Below are 20,457 nucleotides of genomic sequence, written 5' to 3' on the forward strand. Positions count from 1 at the left end.
TTGTAGCTAACAGCTTCCAAATAACCATCAAGAAGCAATTTTTTCACAAGCTCTGACTTAACAGCTCCTATTAACCTTTACAATTTCATCCAAAAATGCTAAATTAGAGTGGTTTACTAAAAAATTCCTCCAGTGTTATCAGAAAGAAATAATTGCCCCTTATCTAGTTTGTACAATCATAGATGTTTTCTGTTCCAATAGGTTTAGCTCTATAAGGACTGAACAGTGAAAAGCAATGAGCCTCTAAGCTCTCTCTGTAGGTTCGGTCTGGGAAATAGAAGCAATTACATATGATGGCTTAAAAGTGAATGGAAAGCAGATAAGTAAGATTTTCATGAAACAGTATCTCCATAGCAACACTTGGTCATTGGGTTTAATAGTGACTTGCAACATTTCTAGCTATTTAGACAGGCAGTTTTCCAAGGACTGTTAATAATTATTAGTCTTCCTATTCCCCTTCTCCTGGCAAGGGCAAAGACAAATGAAGTTACTGTTCTGCTTTCCTCTCATGTTTAGACAGACTTCTGAAATACTCTTTGGTTACAGAAACAAAGAAGAAAAATACTACAGTTCCTCTTCTTAAGATGGAAGACTCCTCAGCTGCAGACCCCTCAAAACAGCAGTGCAGAATCTATTCCTGCCTCCTGCATGGTGTCTGCAGTGGGGACAGACAGCAAAATAACCCCACACTCCCTCTGACAGCATCAGCACTGCTGTGTTTAACTGGCTGTAAGCTGGCATTCTCACTGAAGTCAGTGCACTCTTTCCAAAGCAATTATCAGTGGCATCAATGGAATTGCATTCTTGAAGTAATTTTCTGAGCTGTCACCAATGCAGCATTGTGCATTGTGCAAAGCTATACATCACCTCTTAAAATCCCAATGACAATATAATAACCTGACATCCATTTCCCAAGCTGTTACTGACTTTTTTTTAAGAATGTATAATATGAAGTGATAGATTTTAATGTACTGAAAGCCACTTAAACACTTCCATTTAAAATTGATTTTAAAATAACAGTTTTCCCTATTTGTTGCTGATATTAAAGCTTTCACATGTTCAAAATGCTGTGCTAGCTCTTAATCATTAGTTGCTCAGAAAAGACATTACCCTATTTAGGTAAGTCAATACTGAATTTTTTATCTAGCAGGCTGGGTGAAGACTGCTGAAGCCAAAACCATCAACATTCACCTTTTATTCAGAATAATACCAGAAGCAGCAAAGTGTCTCAAATAAATAAGAGGAGCCTTGCCCAAATCACACATTGCATTTTAATGTGGTTAGAAACTGAGCTGCTTGAAAATGACAGGGTAACCCAGGAAGTGGTGTTGCTCTGAGGCTAATCAATAGCTGAGTGTGGGAGTTTTGGGTGGGGAATGGAAAATACTCAGGAAACTCCGAGATGTTTCTCAATGCCTGTGGAAACAGAACGTGGTGCATCTCTTAGGAAAGCTAATGGAATTGTATGGAACAAGTCTTTGCGCATTCATTCAGCCCCAAATACTGGTAACTCAGGCCAAATAATTAACCTCCCTCACTGTATTAATGAGAAAAGCAGACAGCAAGTTCCAGCCTCTGTTACCGCGCTGGATACCAAAGATTATAGCATTTAAAGCCTAGCCTAGCACTTAGGTCTCCCAGTACTGGGCACCATAGACTCCCTTTAATGATGTCCTCTCCAAGGACTTCCATGTATTCAGCACAGCTGAAGAAAAGGGCACATCACTTACGTTATAACACGTGGTTAAAACCTTCCTCCTCTCTGCAGTTTGTACCCATGGCCAAGAAAACCCACTGCAGGGAAGTACCTTGTAGTTTGAGTGTATGACTGACAACAGTGAAAGCACAAGATTAATCCCTCAGCTTTAGGCATAGCTGACAATTTCCCACAAGCCAGTCTGCAACCCAAAGGCACGCATAAGAGGCAGAGATAGTTTGCCACTGTTTAGTGCTGAAATAAATTCCAGGCTTTAAAAGTAGGCCTTTTTGCCATACGGCAGCTTGCACAAGATAAATGAAGAAGCAGTGAGTGGCTGTGACTGGGACTGTTACCTAGAGAGGAATCGAAGGTCCTCGGAAGGAAGATCATCATCTGAAGAGACATGTGTGCTCCCAGGGAGCTGGGGAAGATACTGCTGAGCCGGAGAGAAGTAGAGCCACCTGGTTCCTCTGCAGAGTGAGATCATCTCATCCTGCCCTTACTTACATGCCCTGCCCTCTGCCACTGAACCTCCCCCTTCCTTTGCACCAGCACTGCCACTAATCAGCCAGTTAAGCGAACTGAGCTAGATGAAAACTGCCTCCTCAGAAGTCCACATACTTCTTCTCACTTTCTGTTTAATTTCAGCTTGTGTTATCAAGCAATACCTTTTGGGGTAGCATCTCATTGTATTTCTATTCTTTTGAACTATTACAAATACAATCTTTTGATTGCTGAACCGCACTACTGAAAAGAGGGCAGTAGCATAAGTGTATGAATCATGAATATGCCGAAGGCAGACATTCTTTCATACCAAAGAGAAGCAAAGTGGATGAATACTTATTTATGCAGCTTTATTTATTATTTCACAATATATCAAAGTACTGGTCTTCTTCAAAACATCTAATAGAGATAGCATTTACTGAAAACTTCCGCAGGATTTTTAAGCTAACATTTTTCATTAAAAAACCAAACCCTTATATTTCTTGCATTGACTGAAGTTTTATTTTAGAAAGATTTAAGTAGTTTATCAGAAAGTTTATAAAGCTTTTTTCCTGACCAACTATTTGGAAAAAAAAAAAAAAAAGAAAAGGACAAACGTACATATAAACAGCAATGTTCTCATTTGTATTTAGACAAACATTATAAACACAGCTTCAGTAGTAGTGGTTCTCAGAATTCCTAAATGGCTTCCAGTAGTAAAAGCAATGCTCCTCTTAGCTTAAATAGTTATTTTCTATGCATCATTAGATTTGCAATAGACATCCTGTACATCTACATCCAAATCAAGGCCAGCCTTGAAAACATCAGGCAGGGTGTGGATTTTGAACAGGATCATTATTTCCAGAATATTGGGACAAACTATAAACTGGTTTTAGTCTACAAAGTTCCATCACTTTAGGAGAATGAAACTGATTTGGACCTGCTAAGCCTGGCTCGTAACATTTATTTATTTGGAAAAGAAAAATAAATCCAGTCTGGTTTAGAAGAAGCTGCCACATCAAGCCCTAAGGCACAAAGCAGAGTGTCTGATTGCACCACAAAACTGTGAATACTAAATGTTACCTGATGGCAAGGAGACAGTGAAAATATAAAGCATTTAAATTGACGCTTTGACAGCTTTTTAGCTGTTCTTATTTAAGTAAATACGATATATTTTTTAAGAAGTGAAATGAATAGCATCAGAATTCAGTCAGTTCATCGCCACAGCATGGAAATCTACAAACACCAACTCAACAGCTTAGCAAGCTCAAGGTAATGGCTCAGCTCCTGAGGTGGGCTCCTCTGTGGGCTGATGGAAATAAGTCAGAAGATGTACAAAATATATGACTTGAAGGTAAATTCAAATCACAGAGTTAAATCCAGCATGCAACAGACTCGTCCTGGGTTCAGCAGTAGCAGTCATTTTTCTCCTTCTTAGTATCTGGTGCTGTGCTGTGGTTTTGACTTTCAGCCTGGGAACAGCGCTGATAACACCGATGTTTTTAGTTGCTGCTCAGTAATGTTTAGTCTGACCAAGGACTTTCTGAGTCTCATGCTCTGCCAGGGAGGAGGGGAAGCCGGGAGGAAACAGAGACAGGACACCTGACCCAAACTAACCAAAGAGGTATTCCATACCACAGCACGTCATGCCCACTATATAAACTGGGGGCAGTTACCCAGAAGGGCCAGATCACTGCTCAGGTTGGGCTGGGTATCAGTCGGTGGGTGGTGAGCAGTTGTATTCTCTTCCCTTGTTATTTCCCTTATCATTATTATTATTGGTGGTAGCAGTAGTGGTTTGTGTTATACCTTAGTTACTGGACTGTTCTCATCTCAACCTGTGGGAGTTACATTCTTTTGATTCTCCTCCCCATCCCTCCAGGAGCGGAGGGAGGAAGGAGGTGGAGTGAGCGATCGGCTGTGTGGCTCCGAGTGGGCTTAAACCATGACAGTTCTTCATAGCCCCCAACGTGGGGCATGAAGGGTTGAGATAATGACAGATCTGACCAGAGTGTGTCTAATCGTATTTGTGATAAACATTCATTGTTTTGGATTAATAGTCACCCATCACAGTGCTGATTTATTGGCTCTCAAAGTTGTTGCTCTTGATCTCAGAGTTTCAGCATGTTGTACCTTACTTACAGCTGGTATTTGCTGGTTTAGTGTTTATCGGCTGAGAGGCCTGGGCTAAGGTTCTTGTTTCACTGTACTTTATGGTAATGACTGGTATTTTTTCTTTAGAGAGGTTTTCATACAATCTAAAAACTACAACACAGACCTATAGAGAGCTCCCAACAGAGAGTGGATAAGGCCCTGCTCCTCCTAGGCTTAGCTCCAGATCCTTTGGAAACCAGAATCCAGAGTAGATCCCAGTGCTCCCACCCGCAGCCTCTGAGCCTGAGCGACCTGAGCAGCAGAGAGAGGTCTGCCAATACAGCCGTCCTTGCTGATCCAGGGTAAATCAATCCTCATTTACATCCATCAAAATTAGCAAGCTGTCTGGCAGGGGCAGAGCAGTTGACGTCATCTACCTGGACTTGTGCAAAGCCTTTGACACTGTCCCACATGACATCCTTGTCTCTAAATTGGACAGACATCAATTTGATGGGTGGACCACTCGGTGGATAAAGAACTGGCTGGATGGCTGCACGCAAAGAGTTGTGGTCAATGGCTCCATGTCCGGCTGGAGACCGGTAACGAGTGGAGTCCCTCAGGGATCGGTGTTGGGACCAGTCTTGTTCAACATCTTTGTCGGTGACATGGACAGTGGGATTGAGTGCACCCTCAGCAAGTTTGCCGATGACACCAAGCTGTGTGGTTCGGTTGATACGCTTGAGGGAAGGGATGCCATCCAGAAGGACCTTGACACGCTTGTGAGGTGGGCTGATGCCAACCTGATGAAGTTTAACCATGCCAAGTGCAAGGTCCTACACCTGGGTCGGAGCAATCCCAGGCACAGCTACAGGTTGGGCAGAGAAGAGATTTAGAGCAGCCCTGCAGAGAAGGACTTGGGGGTGTTGGTCAATGAGAAAATGAACATGAGCCGGCTTCAGTGTGCGCTCGCAGCCCACAAAGCCAACCATATCCTGGGCTGCATCAAGAGGAGCGTGACCAGCAGGTCAAAGGAGGTGATCCTGCCCCTCTACTCTGCTCTCGTGAGACCTCACTTGGAGTATTGTGTGCAGTTCTGGTGTCCTCAACATAAAAAGGACATGGAACTGTTGGAACAAGTGCAGAGGAGGGCCACGAGGATGATCAGGGGAGTGGAGCACCTCCCATATGAAGACAGGCTGAGAAAGTTGGGGCTGTTCAGCCTGGAGAAGAGAAGGCTGCATGGAGACCTCATAGCAGCCTTCCAGTATCTGAAGGGGACCTACAAGGATGCTGGGGAGGGACTCTTCATCAGAGACTGTAGTGACAGGACAAGGGGTAATGGGTTCAAACTTAAACAGGGGAAGTTTAGATTGGATATAAGGAAGAAATTCTTTACTGTGAGGGTGGTGAGGCACTGGAATGGGTTGCCCAGGGAGGTTGTGAATGCTCCACCCTTGGCGGTGTTCAAGGCCAGGTTGGATGAGGCCTTGGGTGGCATGGTTTAGTGTGGGGTGTCCCTGCTCATGGCAGGGGGGTTGGAACTAGATGATCTTAAGGTCCTTTCCAACCCTAACTATTCTATGATTCTATAATAGCACTGCAAATGTGTTCTCCTGCAGGAATTTGAATAGTAACTACATTATAGAAATAATTTAACGGTAAATTTATATTACAAATAGGATCATATGAAAGGCTGTCCAGCCCAGATGGAACTACATGAGCAAAGATCCTATTCCTTTATCCTATCTTGTAGGTTGTTTACAAATTCAAGAGTAAAATACGTGACATAGAAATGCTGAAAGTTAAAGATAATTGGTGTGATCAAACTTAAAGGACATCATTTTTATAAAAAAAAAAAAAAAAGGATACAAAATAAATTGAAAAGTAATCAGAAACGCAGTGTATGGAATAAAGAAAAGTAACTGAGAAATGTTCTCCTCCAGCAAGTATTCTGAAATGCTATTTGAACTTGTCTAACATTTTTATGATAATATCTGACATGAGGGACAGAATAGGCCTGTGTGAGTACAAAATAAAAATTAGAGCAAAAGCCTAGGCTCAGTTTTAAAATTGTTTCTCAATTTTGCAGCTGAGAAAATTCACAAATGGGGTTAAGAAAGAAGCTTATGCATGAACTCTGGTTTCTGATTCTTTGCTGAGCTTTCCTGTGCCTGGAATAAAAAGTCATCTACTCTCATATAACATGGCAGCTCACACACTTGGCTCTGACTGTTTCTTGGCTCATCTGTCAATCAGATGCTGTTGTGTAAAAGACTGCAGGACACCTTTAGACACCAATTACAAAGGCCCTGCTGCTTATTCCACATCTGTCTGCCCACTCTAGCTAATTCTTTCCTGCATTCAGGTAGGAGTGAAAAACAAACCACAGGCTAACCTGATTCTTTAAATGCGTGCCAGGAAGGCATTTGCTGAAATGGTTCAGCATTAATTGCCAACACAGGCTCTTGATCCCATGTGCATAGCGAGTTTTCCAGATGCTTCTGCCTGGCAGGAGCACTGCTCTTTGATCCCTCAAAGCTCAGCTGCCTTTAGGCACAGATAGGTGAGCCAGCTGTCATTGCCAACAGACAACAGGGGTAGACACCGCTTTAGTATGATTGTGTCTGAACAACACCCCTGGTCCCAGGGAGAGCTGGGACCATGCTGCTGCATCTCGCTCAGCCCTTGTCCAGCAACTGCCCATGTCACATCCCTCAGGGAGAGGGAGAGGGTCTGAAGGTAGAGAAGTGCCTTTATATTAGACATATAGCAGAATAAAGGGAGGGAAGCAAATGGTAATCATATTCCCTCCATCTCACCTTCCCCAGCTGGCAATGAAGTATTTTCTAGCATAGCCAGTGCATTACAATTATTTTGTTTTCATCCTCTTTGTGGCAAAAACCCATTTTGCCTCCATCACTGGGGAGACTTTGAACCATTGCAAGGAGTCAGAAGTCTGTTTTTCATAAGTTTCCACCACATAACATGGCATCTGCATAACACACTGGCCAGCTTTTACCAGAGCTCAGCAAAGGCAGAGCTTATTACATCTTCCTTCCCTTATCCAATATAACATTAAGAATTAAAAAAACGAACATAATACAAAATTACCATAATATAAAAGTTCAAAACCATTATCCTGCTAACTAAAATAATTAAAGAGATTCACTGGGTGCCCAGCATGCCCTGGAATTGTCTTGCCTCTACTGCTCTATATGTCATATGGTTGCAGGCATAAGAGGTGTAGGGTCTCTGACTGTTGGGCTGATATTCCAGATGATCCATTGCCCTGTTGTCCATCCTGCTGGGATGAAAAAATACTGCTTCTTCTTTCACTGCTTATGTCCCAGAATGTCTGCTATTGAGAACATTATTTAAAGTACCTAACCCTCACTGCTCAGTGTAAAGGTAATTCAGGCACCTGCTTCCAGGTTGTAGATTCCCTTCATAGGCTCATACTTCCACCTTTTGGATGTGGCAGCTCTGAGGGACATAGCTCCTGAGATCTTTTTGAAGCTGTTCCAAGATATTTAAGACCCATCAAAATGGCGAATAATGAAATTGCTCAAAGGTATTCTAGATCGTTTTCTTCCATTTCCTACAGTTATAACCTTTTTCATCACTTATGATTTCCATGCAGATCTTACACAGCCACTGGAAGAGAAACAGCAAAATGGTCGTATGTCAAGAGACTGTGGCCTTTGAAGTTAAAAATAATCTCTTAAATTTGGCTTTGATTACACCCTTGTTCGTTGTCCAGTGAAAGTCAATTGCCAGAAGGTCAGCATCCAGATACACAATCCTCTATCACAGATGACATAATGAGTGATTTGGACCTAATAATTCTGTTGGACAAACATGGAAGAGAAGCAAAGACTCAGTTTATATTTACTGAAGAGAATACTGTCATGGGGAAATAATAGAAAACTATTACAGAATAGAAATCATAGAAAATTCCTTACTGCAGAAAATACAAAATCATAAGCAGTTTACTTTCTATGCATAATTAAGCTAGTCACTCTTTTTGTTCCTGTGGTGTGTATCATAAATCATTGATAAGCAATTACAATTTAAAACAATTTTTTGAAAACATTAAGTAAACACAAAACTATTAATTTGTCATATTAAATGAACATTTATCCAAGTACTACAGCTTAGTCGTGTGGCCTCTAGCTATTTAATACATTTTGATATCTCTGAGAAATGACTTTATTCTGACAAGCTTCAAAATAGCTTAAGAATAAAAATTACACTGTATGCTCCCCTTATGCAAAATAATCTTAATAAAAGCTCCAGTTGCAAGTAGACTGTTCACAGATACCTTGGGAAACAGTTCTCTTTTTTGACTAACCACAATGTTGGGTTACTTTTTTTTTGCCGTTTTTTGGCTAGCATCAATCATCTCAATGAGGAGATTTAACTGTCTTGTGTGTGATTTCACCATTTCCATAAAACTGATAATTTGAATATTTTTGTTTCCATTGATTCAGTGCAAGACTGGCTTCAATGTTATCTGGTGACAGAATTTACAGTTATAGATTTATCAAACCCAGGAACTGCCTTATTCACTCACAGCTAACTGTAAGAACTGGACATAGAGAGACCTGCCTGGAAGGTCCAAAGAGGCAGAGCCATAATGCACCACAGAGGGCCCACAGCAGCTCTGTAGTTGGCTCCTTCACTCTACCTGAGCTGCTAGAAGTAAGGGAAGCAGTAGGCTGGCATGTAAATCCATTCAGGCATAGTCTATAGATAAAAGCTATTCTGCTGGCAGTGAGTATGTGTGGATGTACTCAGGAACCTTCACAGCGGATTATGCTGATTTCTGTTTGAACATTATGCTACTAAAGCCTCCAAAATCCATTGATGTCTTTCCAAAATCCATAGATCCAACTAGAGTAGCAATTTTTCAGTATTTTTCATCTCTGTAAAAGCTTGAATCCAGCGGCTTTGGGGCACTAAACAAGGCAAACCACTGGATAATAGAAATGTATTACCCCATTTTACAAGCGAGAAAGCAAATGGACTGATGACTTGCTGAAAGTCCTATGTAAAATTGAAAAGCAATGCCAGTAAGACCCATGTGACACAAACCCGACACTTTTCTTGTCTTTTTATGATGTTAATTCCCATATACAACAGTGTGAGATCTAACGGATATGTAGCAGGAAAGAAGAGGAGGAGGGTGCAATTTGGTAAGAAAAATATGGATTTATTGTATCAGGAAAAAGAAGCAGAAGGGTTGGAGAACAGGGAAGTGTATCAGGAGAAAAAAATCAACTGAGAAGGAGAAAAGGAAATTATAAAAGTGTGTGGGGAGAAATATGCAGAGATTCACACTGCAGGTATTCAATTACACTTGTGCAATATGGGAGTATATTGCACTGAGTGGGTTTGCAGACACGGGAAGGGCAATCTCCCCTACATGAGGGACTCAGACTTAACTTCCCCATAAATGGTAATAAACTGGGATGGGGTAAAAGAACACAAACAGGAGGAGGAGAGTGCTGTGTGGAAGTGTGCTGTGATCATAGAGTATTTGTGAACTGGCTTGAGACGTAATCAGCATCACAAAATAGACCTTGGGCTGCAGAAGATACAAAAATTCTGCCCAAGAAGTTGTAGGTTAAGCAGGAAAGCATGGCAAGCAGAGGCCATATACCCCAACTGAATTATCTTTTAGTTCATACATAGACTGATAATTAAGTTATATTGTCAAGCTTTTGGCACACTGCCTCCTGTATAAACATTACTGGCATAGATATGTAATTCTATTACAGACTTATTAATTCAAACGGAGGAGCAGGCAGGCATGAAACCAGCTAGAAATTTCAACTGAAAACCACCTATAGGTTAGACAGAGAAAAACAACATGCTAAGGTGGAAGAGTCGCACAGTGATGTCTTTGCTCACAGGAGCCACCCAAGGTCTGTGTCCATCTCTTTACTGTATTAGCCGTCAAACAGCCAAGTCTGCCTTGTATCAGCACAACTCATGATCATTCCCCACACAAGAACAACATCATCTGAGCTAGAAGGAGCTGCTCTTGGATTATTAGGTTTGTCACTTGTGGGATTCAATTATTCCTGTATTATTTGTCTAAGACTAATGCAGAGTCTCCAGCTACGACCAGAACTCCACTTTATGAAGTACTGGGAGGCAGTTCTCAAAAGAGGCCTGCAGTTTCAGCAGACAATATGCAGACGGAGGGGAAACAGAGGCACCAAGGAGTGATTTTATTACAGTTGCACAGAAATACAGCCAACAGGCAGAGACTAATTCTAAATGTCACTTTTATATTAAGGAATATCCAGTTAAAATGTAAGTACATGCCTTTTCTTGATTAAAACAGAAGCAAGGCCATTTTAGACCTATAACATAAACAAAAAGTCATATAAAATTACAAGAAAACATATGTTAGAGATACAGAAATGTTACACTTTGGAAGCTGAGGAATGGAGAAAAATATTTTGCCACCAGAACTGGAAGAGTCCTTAATTCATACCTCTAAGCTGTGCCATTGTCCTGTACCATTTCTAACTGAAAGTACATGTTTTGATTTCCATTAAGTCAGACTGGAATCTTATTTTAGAATCTATAAACCTACAGAATCTATAAAAAAGTTCATAAGAGTTTAGATTCAGTTTTTTTGTTAAAACTTATGCTCTTTACCATTATTTTACCAATAATGTCCTTTTACTGACACCAAGAGTGAGTTTGTGTAATTCCTATTTATACTGTACTAAGTGGTGGGGAAGATGTAGGCAGCATTTCTGATACTGTGCCTTATCCTAAGACTAGGAAATCACCTCTTCAAAGCAGGATACAGTAGCTATTTGGCTATGATATGCCCATCAGATTTTCTAATTAACAGGTGTTTTTCTACCTGCCAGCCCACAATCACAAGAGTCTTTTTCAGAAGCATTCTGAAGACCTGTTAAAACCTCAAACGTTTATCAAGCATATACTGTAAAGATACCATGGATTTTCCTGTGTCCACTGGATGTTGAACTAGAAAAGCCGTTAAGACCTATGGGATAAAGCAGAATAAAGTCAATGCAGTCTTGTTTCTTGGGTTTCTGTTGTTAACTTCCCTCATACAAAGTACTAATCATGAAACAACACAGAAATAAAAATGTCTTTACTCCTTTCCACATTTTTAATTAATGTATTTTTAATATAAGCTTCCAACAGATTAAAAAAATTATGTCTTAATCTGTTTCTCTTTTTTGTTCAAGGCACCGTTTTAAATTTCCCCACTGCCTGGCTGTAAAATTGTCTGTTCCATCAGCCAAATGCATTTGTACCATTCATATCACTTACTCTTGAAGCTCTTTGCCTACACTTCCTGGTTACCAAGTTCATAAAGATGGGTTTAGTGTCTAGTTCTTTTAAATCTGATTATGTGCATATCATATATATACATATAATGTTCGTACATGTATATGTATGTGTAAACGCTATATACCTGTAGGAACTCTGATACATCCATCAGTGATGAACTGACTGTAGTCTGAGAAGAAATGAGTTAAAAAACATTGTGTGGCTGAAACAGCTACATTTGCATTAACACATTTAAATTTTAATGAAACTGCATTTTTATTTCTCTTTTAAAAGCTTGTTTATACAAATACAACAACCCAGTCGATGCTGCACTCAACTGCTGTCACACAAACCCCCCCCCCCCGAAAACTATAATCATTCTATCACATTGTTTCAGAAGCCCTCAATTGTCCTGTATAAATAAATCAGATCTATTTTAAAATTCCTGGCACATACAAGGTTTATTCACTATTTCAGCAGCCCTTTATTCTGGGAAAAAATATTGCCTTCATTTGAGATTATTTTCTTCCCTTTTTTAAATGAAGACTGGTCTCAGAAAGTAAACTTATTTCCTGATTACTTAAAGACATTTCTGTGACTGGTGTTACATAGCTCTATGGCCAGCGTATCTGACTTTACCCAAGCCAACAGAAACCAATGTGCTTGCGCTGCAATGAGCAGTTTGCTATTCTCTCTTTTTATCCTGAAAGGTGAGAGATAACAATGGTTTCTGCAAGTAGAAGCTGTCTGCCTGCCCCAGTTTAAAAGCAAATAAAGATCCTATTGCACTTTAGGGAAAACATTCTAAATTAACAAGGCAAATCATCTGAAGATCCTAACAAGCAATTAAGTCAAAACAGTGATATCAGAACTATCAGTTCTTTGTAATACACTGTTTTCACTCACATGAGAATATTAATTATGTTTCAAGCAAGTACACACTAAGTACAGCCTTTACTCACACACAATTTTACTATACAAAATAATCCCATGTATTTTCCTGATGCTGTATAGGTAGCTAATCAATTGTAGACCACACAACTCACAAGATTAACAAAATGCTTTTATGTAGGTAGTAATCACTGCTTGATATTACTGTATTTAGTAGACAGTGTTTGAACTTAATAAATGCAGGAAAATTCCATTTCTCTTACAAAGAGCCCAGTGACCTTATGAATAAGCAGTTCACTGTACCTTTCACAAAAGCTCTTGATGAGGGCAAGGACGAGAAGCACATTGAAAAATCAGCTGATACACAGGCTGAGAATCCACTCACCTGATGGCAGCAGTGATAAATTACAGAAAGCTATGCTAATGAAGCTGAGAAAAGAGAAAATATTCACTTTAAAGGGAAAATATTTTCAAGGCTGTATTTTCAGATTTTTGCCTGTGTGCTGTTTTAAATGCAAACCTGTATGGGGTCTGGCTGAGGTAGAGTTAAATGTTCCCCACAGCAGCCCTCATAGTGCTGTGCTTTGTACTGGTAGCTAGAAAAGTATTGGTACCACACCAGTGCTTTGGCTACTGCTGAGCAGTGCTTGTACAGCATCAAAGCTGTCCCTCCAACATTCCCCAACATCAGTAGGCTGGGGGTGGGTGAGATCTTGGGAGGGGACGCAGGCAGGACAGCTGACCCAAACTGACCAAAGGGATATTCCATACCGTATGACACCTGCTCAGCAATAAAAGCTAAGAGAAAGGAGGGAGGTGGGAGGGCATTCATTATTTAATTTGTCTTTTGGAGCTACCAAAAACTCCCTGGGAAGTGGCTGGACATCGCTGGCTGATGGGAAATAGAAAATGAATCTTTTGTTTTCCTTTGCTTCTACATGTGACTTTCTCCTGTGCAAACAAGCTCCTACAACATGAAATTTGTGTTCTACAACATAGTTCCAAAAAAATAATTGTCAGAAATTTTCTTGCATGTGTAAGTAACACTGCAACAGTGTAACCTTGCATTTGAGAAGTTCGATCTTCCTGCAAGCATTAAACCCCACACTATTGCAATTTAGACCAAGTGATGAGTGACTAACACAGATTATACACCAATATTATGTCATAGTTATGTCAAGAAAGTAGGCTGCACATTACTAAATTGAAATTACAGGAAGAAAACAAGGGAGTGTCTTTGTCTGGAAAGAAAGATTTGCACACACCTAATCTTGTAGAATACCAGAGCGTGGACAACTGGTCCAGCCCTTTGTTTCACAACTCATCCGAAGGATGTCAGTAAGAGTATACAGTCTTGTGTTCCCATAGGCTGTTTCAAAAATAACCACAAAGTGTTAGGTGTTTCAGAAATCCCACTTACATCTGGATCTAAATAACAGTGAGATTACAAATTAGCCAAGAAAGAACCATAAATAGACAATACAAAATCAGAACACAAACACAAAATAACCCAGTTTTTATTCCAATAAAGAAATTAAAACTCAATCTTAACAGAAATAGGAGTTAGACACAGTATCTGGCCATAAAAAAACTGTATGCACAGGACAAGAAAATACCACAGGACGAAAAGTGACTTTTTGAAAAAAAGTTTTAAAATGTTGGCACTCTTGAGAATGATTCAGAATTTATTTCCATGCTTACATCTTCTGTGCAATGTACAGCAATCCAAAGTACCCATATCCTGGAGGAACATGATGTGCAAATTAGCATGTCCAGCCACTTGCAGAATTGGGCAGCAGTTAAGAAGGGAAGTAGGGAAGTCTGAATTACCTTTTTAGACTTGGTTGTATCAGTTCTACCCACGAACCACTTTTCTTTGTAGAATGCAGCCCTATGATCTTGTAAAGCTCTGACAAAGAGACAGTCTCTGCTCACTTGAATAGCTAGCTATCTTTGCCTTCCTATCCTGATCTTCTTTGCAGATCATGAATTTATTGCAATGTCTTGGATAAAGATGATTGTTTAGAGGTAAGTTGTTGCCTGAATATTTCCAAGAACATATAAATTACAACCTCAGTTACACTGCTTCTGCTGTTCCTCTACTATTTCTTGTCTAAGACGAGTACATTTGATCAACATCAGTGCATTTGATCCCGTAATACAGTAACAATATACATCTTGCATACTATATAAAGTATATATATATCATATACACTTTGTGAAAGGCTGAGTGAATTTACACAATCCACTTCGCAAAGTTACAGATTTTCACATCAAATGGCACCAGTCTTTTGTCACACAGATGCAAATTTACCTTGAACACTGTCCTGGGTTCAGCAGCAGCAGTCAGTTTTTCTCCTTCTTAGTAGCTGTTGCAGCACTACGTTTTTGACTTTTGGCCTGGGAACAGAGCTGATAACAACTGATGTTTAGACTGACCAAGGACTTTGTGAGCCTCATGCTCTGCCAGGGAGGAGGAGAAGCTGGGAGGAAGCAGGGACAGGACACCTGACCCAAACTAGCCAAAGAGGTATTCCATACCACAGCACGTCATGCCAGGGGATGTAACTGGGAGCTACCCGGAAGGGCACGTCCTCTTTTCTGTCGGGCCCTTTTCCGGCCGGCGGTATCGTATTCTCTTCCCTTGTTATTTCTCTTATCATTATTATTATTGGTGGCAGCAGTAGTGATTTGTGTTATACCTTAGTTACTGGACTGTTTTTATCTCAACCCGTGGGAGTTACATTCTTTCGATTCTCCTCCCCATCCCTCTGGGGGGTGGGGGGAAGTAGACTGAGTGGTTCTAATTTACAGCCGGGGCTTAAACCACGACAAACACTTATCCTCTAGGACCCAGGTTCATGGCATGGCCATGTCTAGGGCAGCATACAGAAAACAAAACAGATAAAGAAATGGAGCTCTGGAGAAGGAACCTGAAGGCCAGAGGGCTTCTAGACATAACTGGGAAATTTCTTGCAGATGGAAGAGTGATGGGAGATGAGCCAAGGTCAGCTCATCTGCACCAGGCCAACAACTTGAACTAATGAGGAAGCTGCAGCCATGCTGGACCAGTATTGCTGAAAACGGCAGAGGTACTCCACAGACATTAAGACACTATTCTGAGGGAATGCAAGGAAGGCAGTTTTATGACCATGTGTGGATACAGGGCTCATTTTTTTATATAAGGGAATGTGTGATGATGAAATAATAATAAAAAAGTAAAAAAATCCTAGAATTGATTCAAATCTTCAAACTGATTTGAAAATGAAATTCTAGTAAGATTACATGAATTTATCTGTACACGCTAGCAGCATTTATTTTACTATTTGCCTTCACACTACACAGATGCCCGGAAAAACATTCTGGTGACTTTAAGAAGGATCATTCACATTCATAAAGAGTCAAGAGTGTCCTGCTGGCCTTTTAGCAGCATGCTTTTAGCTGATAATTCCACAACTATACAGGTGCTCTCTCCCATGGTGGTAAAAGCAAGTGTAAAACTTCTGTCCTTTTGCAGTGACACTGAAGAACCTGACTCAAGTGGCTCTTCACTCCGTATTACCATCTCCTAGCCCTATTGCTATCTAATTAAGATTAGAAATTGCTACTTAAGAAAAAAATCATAATGTGAGGTACTGCAATCTTCTAGATGATTGCCTGGGCCACTAGAAACTATGATTTTATTTCATGGAAAGGTAACCGAAACAAACTCCTTTGGTTTTGTAACCTTTCTAATTAGATATAGCCCTGAAAATTATCGTATTGCTGGCAAGCAAACCAAGTATAATTTTCTAATTTAACAAAAATGTTTTGTCCTTTACTTACATGCAAACCCAGTGTTATAATTCCATGAATATTTTTTAAACTCTTTCCAGTGAGAGAAAAATTCTGTTTTGAGACGCCACCACCACGCAAAAAATAACTCATCTCTAATACAAAACTAATTCCTTTATTCCCAGAAATCTAGATATGAAAAATCTCTATTCTTCTCACCCCATATTTGCTGTTAATTTCATTATCCCAGCAAAAAAGTTTTAAATTTAAACTGGCTGGTACAGATGCTATTGATGGGGTCCTCAGTGACTGCTGAGGACTGGCATATACTCAATCAGTTAACAGCCAGCTAGCCATGGAACCCTGTACTCTCCAGCCCCTTGTACTCTGAATAGGCCCTTCTTATTCTGCAGACTTCCAAAAGCTGTGGCAGAACATATCCTTCCTTTCTTTCTTTCAGCATGGGAACGTTTCTAGTTATCTCAGCTCTTAAACACCATCATGCACTTGCCCATCTGGGATTAGAGTATGTTCCAGGTAGAACAGAGTTAGACAGAGTCAATGACGCAGTTTAAAATATCCTACCCCAGTAAGTGACACCATTACATACGCACTGACTAGCGTTTTCTGGCCTCCAGAGTGCCATTTAGTTATTGCAAGTTGTATTTAATTAAAAACAAACAAACAAAAACCAAACCACAACCAAGAAAACCAGTCTACAATAGCTGACTTAAAATTTGTATTAAAATTATTCTGCATTTCTGTTCACTTCAAAATTTAACCCCTGTGGAGTCTGGAGAGAAGAGTCACTGTTTCACTGATTTGTAGTTTTGGGGGAAAAAAGCCAAACACCAGAAATTATGATTAGCATGCCAGATGAGGGTCTCATTAAAGTGGAAAATGAGGTTGTCATTATAAAAAAAAAAGAAGAACCGGTAGAAGTAGGAAAATTTAACAGCATATCTGAATTACCTACAGCAAAAATCCACAAGCTTGTATAATATTATAAAGCTCATACCCTTCTCCCTCTAAACCTTTTATTTATCTTTGTAATAAGGCATGGCTCCAACAATTACACTACAAGTAGATTCTTCTTTAGTCAGAATACAGACTGAAGCCACGTTGTATACAAGCTCAGATTCACTGAAGATCTATGCTTAACTGTAGGACAGAAAAAACCTGGCTTTAGTTGTGAAAATCATTACATTCAGTATGACTTGTTCTGTTCAATAAATTTCCTCACATTTAGACGGACCATATTGTATCTATGTCTTCTAGAAAGAAAACTGGGAGGTAATGGTACAAAATAGGATTTGTTTTGGAAAATACTACAAAATATTCAGAAGATGCACTCAAGATCTACCTCTCTTCTCCAGAAATTTTAATTCACTGTAAGACAAAATAGTCTGACTTTACATGTGAGAAAAAGACAGTACCATAATTTAAGCTTCAGCATTAATGAAGTACAGAAACACATTTTTATATATTAAACACTTGTTGACTAATCAACATTATTATAGCTCTGCTCCCTCTTCCTTGCATGGGTAACTATTGCAGTATAAGAACCACAAACATGGAGAAGCAGAAAAGTATGTGGCCAGCTTAGACTATTCACCCAGAATTCCTTCAGCAAGGAAACATCCATCTTCCTTAAGATATTGATAAAGAATGTAAATTTTAAAACAGTGAAAAAAATCAGACTGTCAGTTTAAATCAGGAAAAACATGTTTAATTTACACATGTGCACTTTTTCCCACACTCTGAATTATGTAGAGTAACAGCATGATAACTTTGACAATTTTCTTCTTATAAGCAGTCTTGTCTTGAAAGTGAATTCTGTTTCACTGGACTCTCCTGCTTAGAACAAAAATTATCCCAATATGCAGAATCCTCAGGTGCGAATGGAATACCAGATGCAACTAAATCTTCAAAAGTCAGTAATGTGAACTGAGGCTGGTTAGGCTCCATGGAACATACCTACAGAAAATACATATTTGTATTACATGAATCAATATATCTCAATTTTCTTCCTGCAATACTCCCTGTCCAGTTTAAACTATGCATTGCTTACTGAAAAAAAAAAAAATACTCCAGTTGAGACCAATGTCACTGTCCCTAATTTAGGCTATATAGTAACTAACGTAAGTATGTGACAAGCCACACAGAAAAAGCAAGTTTTTCTTAGAAACTCAATTCAGAAAACACAAAGATGAGAGATAGAGAATGCTGCAAATACCACAGAATGAGTGTTTTAAGTTCAAAAAAAAGGAAGAAAACCACCAACAAACTACTCTACTTCATTCTCCAGTAGACATGATTATTTGAGATAATAGCATGAGGATTTATTCCACTAGAAGTGTGCCTATATATATGCTTTTAATACCAGCAATCACAGGGGTTGTGCATACTTCTCTCAAACTTTTCCTATTTAAGGACAAAAATGGTCACAATCAACACAATTCCTTGTGTTAAATCCAGGTTAAATGTAGACTGAGATATGAGAAATGAGTGTGTCATGGTCCCCGTGTTAGTTCCATCACTTCAAGAAAAATTACATTTCAAAGAAAAAAGGGTCTGGTTTTTGTGAGCACATGTTACTGTGCTGCCTGCTGTATGTTATCTGTAAGCATAATTCTTTCCAGACAGCAAGGCAAATTGTACGGCTCCATGAATCCAACATGCATGTAGCTGATCCTTCAGTCCAGGGTTGTGAGCCCTCCTCCCTGCCCTCAGGATCCATCTCGTGTTCACTGTAGCCAAGGCTGCCTTTGATCTTCACATCCCCAACAATCCCATTGCTGGTGAGTAGGAGGTCTGGCAAAGCATCTCTCCTAGTTGGCTCCTCTGTCACTCAGAGGAAGTTGTTGTCAAAGGACCACAGGAGCCTCCTACATTGTTTATGTCTTGCTGTGTCTCTCCAGCAGATATTGGGGTGAAGTCCCCCATGAGGAGCAGAGTCTGCAAACAGGAGGCTGCTCCTATGTGCCTATAGAGGGAATGATACACTTGTTCTTCCTGGTAAGGTGGCAAATAGCACGCTCACTATCAAATGGCTCCTCATCTACTCCCATGCAGAGCTCTATGTACTTCAACTCTTCTCTCATGTACAGGACAACTCCCCTTCCTCATCTCCCCTGCCTGTCCTTCCTGAACAGCCTGTACCCCTTGATTGCAAAACTCCAATCATGGGAGCCATTCCACCATGTCTCCAGGATCCCAACAAGATCAGAACCCTGCATCATGTTTATTGCCCACACTATACACACTATCTTACAGGCACTTCAGAGAAGTGTCCCTCCCCGGCATGCTGAGCTCCTGGAGAAGGTTTGGAGTATTTGTCTTATAACAGTGCACTGTAGGCACTTGCTTGCTTATGTGAGTTCTGGAGGTGACCTTGTCTGAGGTCCATTTTGTTGATTTTGTTATCCCTTCCTGTCATATCAATGAAGGTAGGTCAGTAAACATGCAAAAGAGCAAAAAGATCTATTCTCCAATTCAGTGTTTGAGCAGTAAGCTACTGTCAGGAATAACTGCAGAGATAACAAAATGGTCTGTGTTTGTTGTAACAGCACAGCAAAACTCAAAAGTTGACCAATGCAGACTGAACACTAAAGTTAATTGAGCTGCCTGTCACTTTACATCCTCACATAAGTGACACGGTGTTGAGACATTCCTGTTCATCTGGCATTTCGGAGATGAGGTAAAGCCGCAGGAACTGTGCCTAGAGCCATGCAAGTGACATCACAGATGCAATGCGAACTAGGCCTCAGAGCTATGCAGACTGTTAACAGAGGTAGTCTAAACTTCTGCACGTTTGTCTGAAGGCAAGAGAGTTCTGATTGAATTAATCACAAGTCCTGTGAAATTTAGCAAGTGACAGACAAAAAGAGAGTCTTGTAGCCTACATAGGAATTATAAAGAATTATAAACTCAGCTATCTTTCATTGAGACTTGCCTCGGGTAACTGTCTAGATCTAGGTTAAGAGTGCAGATAAATGTTCACTCTCTTCAAGCATGTAGCAGTCAGCAGCAGACATTTTGTTAAGATTCTTGACACTAGAGAAATTAAATTATAGTATGTTAAAGTAACAGTTGGTCTTTCCTGTGACTTGTAGGTACTTGCTATCAGGTTGGGAACAAAGCTCTGAAAGTCCATAAACAGGACAACATGAATTATTCCTGTGATAGCACAG

General features: G+C 40.1%; 1 protein-coding gene across 8 annotated transcripts in view; it reads right to left on the minus strand.

Moving 5' to 3' along the window:
- Positions 1-17,977: 17,977 nt before the first annotated feature.
- Positions 17,978-20,457, minus strand: part of AASDHPPT (aminoadipate-semialdehyde dehydrogenase-phosphopantetheinyl transferase) — a 31,641-nt gene continuing 29,161 nt past the window's right edge. For 6 of the 8 annotated variants that reach the window (XM_080612521.1, XM_080612523.1, XM_080612520.1 and 3 more), the window contains exon 6: positions 17,978-18,241. In XM_080612521.1, coding sequence (XP_080468647.1) covers positions 18,071-18,241 — 171 coding nt within the window. In that variant the 3' untranslated portion in view covers positions 17,978-18,070. The remainder of the gene's footprint in view (positions 18,242-20,457) is intronic. The other 2 variants (XR_013956377.1, XM_080612522.1) reach the window with 1 other exon arrangement.

Source organism: Psittacula echo (assembly GCF_963264785.1).
Source record: "Psittacula echo genome assembly, chromosome: 3".
Taxonomy (NCBI): domain Eukaryota; kingdom Metazoa; phylum Chordata; class Aves; order Psittaciformes; family Psittacidae; genus Psittacula; species Psittacula echo.